At 41.4% G+C, this 11711-nt stretch overlaps 1 protein-coding gene across 1 annotated transcript in view; it reads left to right on the forward strand.

Moving 5' to 3' along the window:
• LOC145396745 (agmatinase, mitochondrial-like) overlaps positions 1-11403 on the forward strand; it is a 32429-nt gene extending 21026 nt beyond the window's left edge. Inside the window, exons 5-7 of the mRNA XM_080270031.1 lie at positions 2250-2414; positions 6960-7054; positions 11311-11403. Coding sequence (XP_080126157.1) covers positions 2250-2414; positions 6960-7054; positions 11311-11403 — 353 coding nt within the window. The remainder of the gene's footprint in view (positions 1-2249; positions 2415-6959; positions 7055-11310) is intronic.
• The last annotated feature ends 308 nt before the right edge of the window (positions 11404-11711 follow it).

The raw sequence follows: 11711 nt of genomic DNA on the forward strand, positions 1-11711 counted from the left end.
TGAAACCTATGCCCAGAGTCGGAAACATATAAAAATAATAATAAGGGCTCTTTTTTTCTTTGTTAAAAGGAGATAATTTGGAGATTTCCTTACGAGCTATCACGATCACTAGTTTCTTTACTCCCCCACCCCCACCCCACGCCATGGCGAGAGGGAGGTGGAATACAAGGTTGATGTATGGGCAGGCTAATGGATAATGAGTGTTTAGTAGTGTGTGTGTGTGTGTGTGTGTGTGTGTGTGTGTGTTAATAATAAGGGATAATATCCATCATTTTTTTTTTTTTCAGATTATCTAGTATTTTCTAACAAATGAGGAAAGTTCTGTGGTTGGGGTGTACATACGATTTTTCATTTCTGTATTTTTATTTGTGCAGTTATTTTCCACACCATTGTTCTACATTTGTAGGATCAGGATATATGTTTCTGAAGGCTGGAGCAATGAGTCAGTGGAGCTGTGGCCCAGGGTGATGCTGTTGTGTTGGTACCATTTCTTGTTTCTCCATCAAGGTAATCCCATTCGTGGCTTGATACTTGATAATATTGATGGGATGATGATGATGATGATGATGATAATGAGGAGGAGGAGGAGGAGAAGGAGGAAGTAGAAGAAGAAGAAGAGGAAGAAGAAGAGGAGGAGGAGGAGGAGGAGGAGGAGGAGGAGGAGGAGGATCGGGCTGATGAATTTGAGGAGGAGGAGGAGGAAGAGGAGGAAGAGGAGAAGGATCGGGTTGAGGATGCTGAGGAGGAGAAGGAAGAGGAGAAGGGGGCTGGTGATGATGATGAATAAGCTAATGATAATAATTGATATAGTTACTTTTTTTGAAAGTGTGAATGATGTGTTAGTGTAGGTGTCGGCCAATTTCGCTGTGCACTCCGATGGTAGTTCTCGTATTTATGTGTTTTCCTTTTTTCTGTTTTTGTATCCTCTCCATACCATTAGGTCAGCAGGAATTAAGGATAGAATGATGAAGGTGGTGGTGGTGGTGATACGATTTTCAGCGTAATGAATGTTTTACGTTATTTCTTTCGTTTTTCCTGTTTGTATCCTACCCACTAATCGTATAGTAGTGGATACCATGGTGATGATGATGATGGTGATGATGCAAATGATGATGGTGATGATGATAAAGAAATTGAAGATGATGATGATGATGAAGAGGGTTCGAGTGTTTCCTGCACCAGTATACTCCATGATTTAGACTCGGTGCTGGTTTTTCTTCTTTTCATTTGCTGATAAGATTTTTTCCTTTTTTTTAACTTTTTTTTGCTCAGTCTCATCACGCTTTTCATTTTCCAGCACTTTTCTTTTTCCATTCAATTTTTTTCATTTTTTTTTTTTTCACCAGGTTATTCATTTCACTACTGTGTTCAGGTTGTCGTTTCTAATCAGTGTTATTACTTTGTATTCATTTTTCTTTACTTCACATGTTTCATCGCCAGGTGATCTAACAAGCAGTAGAAATCGCCAGTCCAACTGCCAGCCTTTCCTTCTGCCCTTCAGTCTCGACATGTAAATTATTACTTCTTGCTAAGTCAGGACGATTTTATTCAGCTTAGCAGACACTTTTTAAATCAAAGTTTCTTTCTTTTTCACATTTTATTAAACGTTTTTGAAATTTAGCTTTCTCTTCAGATGCCAATATTTTTCTTTCTCTTCATTTTCTTTCTCTTTTCGTCTCGCCTTTCTTCTTTCTTTTTTTACGCGTCGTCAAATGTTCTCATTCATCAGTATTCCCATTTACCTCTATTTTTCCTTGTTTTTCTATTTCCCTCATTTCGTCTCACCTTCCCTCCCGTTCTCTCACATCTTCTTACACATTCCCCTCTTTCAGATTTCCCATCTCTCTGTTAGTTTTCGTTATTTCGTATCCCCCCCCCTTTTATTTTATCAAGCTTTCTTTCATTTTCTTCGTTTTTCCCACATGTTTCCAGTTTCCGTTTTCGCTACTTCTCTCATTTCGTCCCACTTGTTCCTCTTTTTTTTTTTTCCTTCTCATATAGTTTCCAAAATTCTCATTCTTCCATTTTCCTATTAACATCTTTTCGTTTTCTCCGTATTTTATGATTTTCGTCTCAGTTTTCCACAAGTTCTCTCTCATTATCTCAAACTTTCTCCAGATTCTCACATGCCTAAAGATCTCTGTTTCACCCTGTATCTCTACCTTCGTCACTTCATCCTATCTTCTCTCTCTCTCTCTCTCTCTCTCTCTCTCTCTCTCTCTCTCTCTCTCTCTCTCATTTTCTCACAGTTTCTCACCTTTTTGGGCAGGGTTTTCGCGTGGTGGGTGTGGAGGAGTGCTGGTACAGATCCCTGACTCCCCTGATGCAGGAAATTCGGCAGCAGATGGCAGACGGGCCCGTTTATCTATCCTTCGACATCGACTCCATTGATCCCAGCTACTGTCCTGGCACTGGTGAGAGAGAGAGAGAGAGAGAGAGAGAGAGAGAGAGAATTTATTTTCTCAGCGAAGTAATCCAGATTTATTTTAACAGAACTTACTCCCTTGCCGCAGAAGCAAAAGATGAGGATAGTAAAGCACACACACACACACACACACACACACACACACACACACACACACACACACACACGAGAGAGAGAGAGAGAGAAGGAGAAAGACACAAGGGTAAAGCAGGGTCAAACAATTCATGAATCATTCGGGAAATACAAGAGGAACATAGAGTAATAAAGGCAGGAGGGGTGAAGGGAAATACCAAACGTATACTGGGATGGAAGGATTGAGGAAAATACGAAATTAAGTAGAAACCATGCAATAGCAATAATGAAATTAAGGAGAAACCAAAGATAACTCAAGTGATAAAAGGGGAAGCGGTCTGTGAAAAAGGAGGTAAAGTGGTCTGAAATGATGTCTGGATTAATTTCATTTTATGTGTTCATGAAGAAAAACACAGTTCTTCTGAGGGTAAACCCTCAACAACATTTTTTCAACGAACTCAACCCTAAATACAGAAAATTACAATATTCCTGTACTTGATTTTGATTCCCCTCAAATACCTCCTTTCATGATTCACACCAGATACGTACAAGATGTATTACAGAATCTTTCAGGAGACAAAGCTACTGGTCCAGATGAAATTCCTTCAATAGTACTTAAAAATTGCTCCTCAGTGTTGGCTCCTCTATTGTCAAAATATTTCCGCTTATGCATCCGTACCTCAAGTTTTCCATCCCCTTGGAAAGAAGCAAATATCCATCCTGTTCATAAAAATGGGCAACCTCTGATCCATCAAACTATAGACCAATTGCAATAACTTCCATTCTCGGTAAAGTTTTTGAGACTCTAATTAACAAACACATAATCAAGCATCTAGAAATCAACAAATTAATCAATGATCGGCAGTATGGATTTAGACAAGAACGTTCAATTGTAGACATTCTTTGCCATCTTACCCATCAGATTAACAAAACAATAGACCAACATGGTGAAACACATACAACAGCACTAGATATATCAAAAGCATTTGACAGAGTATGGCACCAGGCCCTATTGTCTAAGATGTCACACTATGGCCTTGCATCACTGGTTCCTATAATATCTTTTTACCTTCATAATAGAAAAATACGGGTCATGGTAGATGGAATTTATTCTCAGTTTCATTCCATAAATGCTGGCGTACCTCAGGGATCAGTTTTGGCGCCAACCCTCTTTCTCATTCATATAAATGACCTCCTATCTGTCACTCACAACCCAATACACTCTTATGCTGATGACTCGACCCTTCATAGTTCTTTCACATTTAGTACCCCCTTTACACAATCTGATATTATAAATTCCCAAATAAACACAGCAATTTCTCTGAACCAGGACCTTTCTAATATTAATCAACGGGGACAAACAAATCTGGTCTCATTTAATGCTCAGAAAACTAAATAAATTATTTTCTCCAACAGAAAGAATCCCTCAGACTCTCACATAATTTGAAATGATGTCAGTATTCCCATATCCACTACAATTGATATCCTAGGTGTTACTCTAAACCCCAACCTAAGCTGGACAGCTTATGTTAAATCCCTTGCTAAAACTGCTTCCAAAAAATTGGGACTTATGTACAGAGTTCGTGAGTTCTTCACTGACGAGCCATGGACACAATATACAAAAGTCATGTGCATTCTCAGATCGAATACTGTTCACCACTGTGGAGTGGATGTGGAGCGGTTGCATTGAGGCAGTTGTAAAAAATTCAGAATAAAGCCATTAGATTAATCAATAATCCTGCCATCACGCAGGACCTTCCTCCATTATCAGTACGTAGAGATGTTGCTTCTTTTGCATTATTTTATAGATATTTTTACCGTAAATGTTCAGACGAACTGGCTTCAATTGTTCCTCCCCTTCACATTTTCTCCTGAAATACTCGGACAGCTGGGAGCGCCCATGAATTCACACACTCTCCCCCGCAATGCAGAACCTCTGTTTATCAAAATTCATTTATCCTCAGAACTACTACTCTCTGGAATTCACTTCCTGGGAGTTGTTTCCCACAAACATTTAATCCACTTCAGTTCAAATCCAGTTGTTATAAATATTTTATGAATGGAGGATGCCTTTAGGCACATGGACTTTTTTTTTCCCCTTTATTTTTCCTTCCTCCATTCATTATATTAAAAAAAAAAAAAGTCGCCTTAAGCTTTGTAAAATGCCTTAATAATTCCTGGGGTTGTGGGGCTACATTCAGACGGTTTCTTATTAAGCCAGCCCTGTCTTAAGGATGTGGCCAGCTACTGCGCTTATATATTCAAATGTTATTAGCTATAGACAATTGTGCTCAGCTGATGGAAGACCCATCATGGTGAAAGGTTTTTAAAGCAAACCCCATTATTTCTCTCCCGTAAGTCGAATGAAATAGCTTGCTGTTATAAAAATTGAATTATTATATACGTCACTGCTGATGTGATTTAGCGATATCCCATCGTAGATACGGATATGAATCTAACACAATTCCTTCATATAAAACTATTGCTAATTTATTACAAGGACATATATTGGGAGACAAAGACACATGGAGAATGGAGGAAGTTTATCATCAGCAAAACAACCAACCCTCCTCTTTCTCGAATTCCACCTCGGTCTCCAAAGGGCCACATTTCTGACGATGTTGTTCCAATAACGCAGAGAATCTGTCTGGGTAAGGGTTATCCAGTGAAGTTTGAAATATTTTTCCCCAGGCTGATCTGAAATTCTCAACCCTGGGAATACAGACATTTTTTTAATTGTTGCTATTTTCATCATTAATTTGCTTCAGTATTTAGTGGGGAGAGTGTAGTTAACCGTTTCATGGCCGCGTGTTTACTCGTATTTTATCCAGCAGGTGGCAGACGATTTTATTTAGCTGAATGTGAGGATCCTGAGTGCTAAGACCATCACCGTGAAACCTCTCATGATCAGGATAACTCTAGTGTTCTGTTCCAGCTTACATCAGAGCAATTTATTCAGCTGGGAGTATTAACCATCTGTGGGAAATGTGCTGAGAAGCCTGAACGAATGAACTAGTATTAATTGGACGGCAGATACACGTAACAAGGACTGCACCCATTTGTTAACCCGGCAGGCGACAGAAGGGTCTCCGTGTTACATATGAGACATGTTTTTCTTTGGGTGATTGGTCCTATGAGATTGAGCTGAGAACTTCTGAAGCTTTATTGATGAGTGACTTGATGCTCTGTACGACACATTTCGTTGAGTACTCTGTTAATAGTCCTACTACTTTTGTGTTTTCCTCTTCCTTTTTCTGGTTCTTTCACGCCCGATATATTTATAGAAAACAGGTTAATGATAATGATGATGATAATAGTGATGATGCTAATAATAATCAGATTAAAATAATGATGATAATGATAGTGTTCATGATAATGATAATAAGGACGATGTTCACTTTTACCTTTAACTTCACATGTCTTTGCACGACTCCTTCTTCACTACTATCCCACTTCCACTTGTGCCCAAAGTCTTTGCTCCTTAACCATTTCCTTTCTTATTTTCTCCCTTCCTCCCTACCTTACGTATGCATCTCTCACTCCCCGTCCATCGTACACTCCCTCACTTCATTATCTTCCCTTCCTTTCTTCACTCCCTCACTCTCTCGTTTCTTCACCATCAACTCATTCCTCCTTCCCTCACTTTTCACATCAACTTCCCTCCCACATCATACACTCTTCACTCCCTCCTTCGCATATGTCTCAGTCCTTTCACCAAACGGAACACACCATACATCACCATACGTAACTCACCATACATCACTCTGCTCACCATACATCACAATACGTAACTCACCATACATCACCATAAGTAACTCACCATATATCATACATCACTCTGCTCACCATACATCACCATACGTAACTCATCATTCCTCAGCATACATCACTCTGCTTACCATACATCACCATACGTAGCTCACCATACCTCACCATACATCACTCTTCTCACCATACATCACTCTTCTCACCATACATCACAATACGTAACTCACCATACATCATACATCACTCTGCTCACCATACGTCACCACACATCACCCTGCTTACCATACATCACCATACGTTACTCAGTATACCTCAACAAACATCACTCTCCTCACCTTCTGTCCTTACCCTAACCCTTCCCTCATCCCTCTTTCCATCTCATAATTTATTCATTGATTTATAATTCTCTCTCTCTCTCTCTCTCTCTCTCTCTCTCTCTCTCTCTCTCTCTCTCTCTCTCTCTCTCTCTCTCTCTTCCTAACCAGTCATCTCTCCCTTTCTTCGTCTCTCACTGCTTGTCACTCTCTCACTCCTTCCTCTCTCTCTCTCCCTCCCCCACCCCTCCCTCTTTCCCTCACCTTTCCCTCACCCCTCTCCCTCCCTCACCACCCACACTTCCCTCCCTTTCTCTCTCACCACCTATCCTTCCTCTCTCTCTCACCCCCGCCTCCCTCAGCTTCTCCCTCACCCCCAGGCACCCCGGAGATAGGGGGTCTTACCACCATACAAGCCATGGAGATCATCAGAGGCTGCAGGGGATTGAATCTGGTGGGATGCGATTTGGTGGAGGTGAGTCAGGGAGTAATAGGAGTCAGTAGGTGATTCAGGGAGTAATAGGAGTCAGTGGGTGAGTCAGAGAGTAATAGGAGTCGGTAGGGGAGTCAGGGAGTAATAGGAGTCAGTAGGGGAGTCAGGGAGTAATAGGAGTCAGTAGGTGGGTCAGGGAGTAATAGCAGTCAGTAGGTGAGTCAAGCAGTAATAGGAGTCAGTAGGTGAGTCAGGGAGTAATAGGAGTCAGTAGGTGAGCCAGAGGGTAATAGGAGTCAGTAGGTGAGTCAGGGAATAATAGGAATCAGTAGGTGAGTCAGGGAGTAATAGGAGTCAGGAGGTGAGTCAGGGGGTAATAGGAGTCAGGAGGTCAGTCAGATTGGGTAAAGCAAATTAGGGGCTGAATCAGTGAGTCATAAGAGTTAGTAGGTGAATCAGAGTGGTAACCAGTCAGTAAGCGAGCCAGTATGAATAGAAGGAGGGATAAGATTGAGTCAGCTTGAAGAGGAGGTGGAGGGAGGAGTATAACGTCAATCACTGAATGAGTCAGTAAGCTGAGTAAATAAGTGAGTTCTTGTAATCAAACTGGGTAAATAACTCAGTGTGAGGAATAGGAGGAATAAGGGTTAGTCAGTGTGAGAAGGAGTAAGATGAATATCAAGTGCCAGTTGAATCAGTGGATAAGTCAATGTCAGAGACTGAGTCAGAGTGGCAAGGAGGAGAAATAAGAGTAAGTCTTAGAGGGAATAAGAGGAGAAATTAGATGAGTCAGTGTATGAAGAGGAGGAATTAGATGAGCCAGTGTATGAAGAAGAGAAATTAGATGAGTCAGTGTATGAAGAAGAGAAATTAGATTAGCCAGTGTATGAAGAAGAGAAATTAGATGAGTCAGTGTATGAAGAAGAGAAATTAGATGAGTCAGTGTATGAAGAAGAAAAATTAGATGAGTCAGTGTATGAAGAGGAGGAATTAGATGAGCCAGTGTATGAAGAAGAGAAATTAGATGAGTCAGTGTATGAAGAGGAGGAATTAGATTAGCCAGTGTATGAAGAAGAGAAATTAGATGAGTCAGTGTATGAAAAGGAGGATGAGGATGAATTAGATGAGTCAGTGTATGAAGAGGAAGAAGAAGAGAAATTAGATGAGCCAGTGTATGAGAAGGAATTAGAAGAGCCAGTGTGAAAAGGAAGAAGAAGAATTAGAGAAGACACTGTGAGGAGGAGGAAGAATTAGGGAAGGCATTGTGAGGAGGAGGAATTAGAGGAGCCATTGTGACCAAAAGGAAGAGAAGGAGTTAGAGTAGTAAGTGTGAGGAGGAGGAAGAGGAAAAATTAGAGAGGTCATTGGCAGGAGGAATTAGAGTCAGTGTAACAAAAAGGAAGAGAAGGAGTTAGATTAGTCAGTGTGAGGAAGAGGAAGAATTAGATGGGTCAGTACATGCGGAAAAGGAAGAGGAGGAATTAGATGAGACACTGTTTAGAGGAGGAGGTACAAGGTGAGTCAGCGTGAGGAAAAGGTGGTATAATGTGAATCACTATGAGAAGGAGGAGAAGGAGAAATCTGGTGCATCAGTCTGAGGAGCAGGTGATAAGGTGGGTCAGTGTGAGGAGCATCAGTTATAAGGTGCGTCAATGAAAGGAGCTGGAGGTTTCATCAATCTCGAGTGGCGTAGTTTATCGTAGTTGGTTCGTTATTACCGCTTGCCACCAGTCTCGATAGCATGGTCTTAGGACCATATTAGGACCATGCTATCGAAACTGGTGGCAAGTGGTAATAACGAACCAACTACGATAAACTACGCCACTCGAGATTGGTGAACAGTGGTAAATTACGACAAACTGCGCCTTACGGGTTTAAACTACGATAAAACTACGTTCACTGAGAAGTCGTAGCGAGCTGTAAGCGAGGCCGATTAACGTCTCAGTCATAGCAATCTGCGACTCCTCTACAAGCAACAATCAGCAAATTAAACAAACAAATAAGACTCGCTTCTAACCACCCCAACTGCAACTCCACGATCTACGAGAATCAGTAGCAGTGATAAACTATGTCTATCAACAACATTACAAGCCTGCAAGTTAATCTCAAAAAGTAAAGAAAATCAAACGTACAAGAAGAAGAAACGACGAAAGTGAGTGAAATATCACCTGAGTAAAGCCCAACACAGCTGAATTTCCCTCACCTATCGAGACTCACCCCACCTCTGCCACCAGTCTCGATAGCGTGGTCTTAGGTACTTCTAGGGAGATAGAGATATTGATTATGGATAGCTAAGGTCAGCCAGAATAAAGTAGTGAGACGTAGTGTCAACGAGGTGGGTTACAGCACTCTTGGATTACGAAGTTTATTGCACACAGTTATAATAGTGAGTTACAATGTGGGGGAGCGTGACCCTAATGTTCGGACCTTCTCTCTAGCCCTTTTCTCCCCTTTCTCTGATCTTCGTGTTATCTGGCCTACTCTCCAACCCCTTCTGATCTGAAGGGAAGCTCTCCGACATTATATACTGCTTGAAGAGGATGTGTGTGTCTGGCAGATTTCCTTTCATGTGGATTAACAGCTTAGGGCTGGATACTCCACATGTTTGAATGTCATGAAATTCTTGGTCGTCTGGACTACGAGGAAGTTTGAGATACATTATATGGTTAAGGATTCTTGATGGTCTGGGACAACAAGGTTGTGGATAAACATTATGTGAACTGATATTCCTAGTGGGAAACTGTATGTCCCCAGCAGACACTACTTCCTGTCCCCTGTGTTTCTGAGATCTATACTAATGCCTATATAATGCCTATATAATGTCTACAGCAGCATGTGTAAGGTGCGTCGGTGTGAGGAGCAGGAGGTATATGGTGAGTCAGTGAGGAGCAGCAGGTACAAGGTGAGTCAGTGTGAGGAGAAGGAGACATAAGGTGAGTCAGTGTGAGGAGGAGGAGGAGGAGGTATAAGGCTAGTCAGTGTGATAAGGTGGAGAAAGTACGAGTCACTGTGAGATGGAGAAGGTACAAGGTAAGTCAGTGTGAAAAGGACGAGATATAAGGTGAGTCAGTGTGATAAGAAAGATATAAGGTGAGTCTGTGATAAGGAAGAGATATAAGGTGAGTCAGTGTAATGAGTCTGAGTGTGTAAGGTAACAGGTCAAATATCCTACAGATAATCACTTTAGGATGCAAATGGTTAACGTTCCCTTTCATATTACCATATGCTTTTTTTTCAATCTTGTCACGGCCGGACGATTTCACTTGGCCTGGAATAGACAGTGCAGTGACCCTCCTGTCTGACGTTTTTCTCCTTGAATATACTCGTCTGGAGATAGTGAATATTAAGTAAGCCAAATATCTTAGTAGAGGGGTTAGTGTGTCCAGTCTCTTGTTACAATTTAGGCATTTCAGTTTCATTATGTATTCTTTATTTCATTTTTGTTACCTTCAGACAATTTTAGTGGTATATCATATAGTTGTCACTGACACCATTACAAGTGGTCTTTCTTAAGTTGAATAAAATCCTCCGTAGGCGGCAAAAATAAACCATTAGAATGTTTCTCCTGGTCCAATGGCTGAATCTTTATTTATTTATTTATTTATTTATGTGTCCGACTCTGGGCATAGGCTTCACAGTCTGCTCCCAAGGCCCAATAGTCCTCTTACATACCATACACCTCTACATGTCACCACTTCGGCGCTAACACCCACCGTCCATATTTGACACATGCTAGGGCTGTCTCATACAGGACTGGTGTATTGGTGTTAGCGGGAGTATTTTTACATGTCGTCGGGTCTTCTGGTAGACCAGGAAAGTCTGTTTCGTGTGAAACTCAAATCTTCTAACTGATCCCTGTCCCAGCGAGGGTTTGAACCTGGGTCCGATAAGACTGCAGGCCACCTCTCTATCGATTGGGCCACCGCCTTCCCCAATTACACAGCTAGATAATCTCACACCTGTCTAAATTCTCATATATGTCTAAATTCTTACCAGTCTAATATCACGTTTGTCTACTGTCACACTTGTCTCATGTCACAGTTGTGTATTCTCACATCCGTTTAATCTCATCTCACACCACTCGAATATCACAACCGTCTAATCTCACAACCGTCCAATCTCACATCTGCTTTACACTCTCGGGCATTTATGACTCGCTCTTACCTGAATAAAAGCAAGTAGCTTTAGTGGGAATAATATACATTAACTGTGCACGTCATGAGGGGTCTCATGGTGATAATTAGCACTCAGGCTCCTATGACTCACACCTGTCTAAGTACACCTGTTGGCTCTTACAGGTGTCTCCTCCGTACGATCACACGGGGACGACTGCTTTCACTGGAGCGCACCTACTGTTCGAAATGCTGTGTGTCCTACCAGGTGTTCGCTGATGCCTACTGTCGCTGCTCATTAACGACCCCCCCACTACAATTTCCCACACGTCTTAACCAGAATTCTAACTGGCATTGGAGGCCTCGTAGCACCTCTTCCATGGCGATTTAATTTGCATATTACACTTAACGTTCTCTTGTAGGTTATGTCATTATAATATCAATGTAGTAGCAGCAGTAGCATAGTAGTAGTAGTAGTAGTAGTAGCTGTTGTTGTTGTTGTAGCCCCAGGTTCATCTGCTCTGTGAACCCAGTGTACTACAGACTAATATTCTCCTACAGTCTACCATCTTTCTTTTGGGGGATAC

The sequence above is a fragment of the Coenobita brevimanus genome, chromosome 39 (genome assembly GCF_032717465.1).
Source record: "Coenobita brevimanus isolate Jiangsu-jjx chromosome 39, ASM3271746v2, whole genome shotgun sequence".
In the NCBI taxonomy this organism is placed as follows: domain Eukaryota; kingdom Metazoa; phylum Arthropoda; class Malacostraca; order Decapoda; family Coenobitidae; genus Coenobita; species Coenobita brevimanus.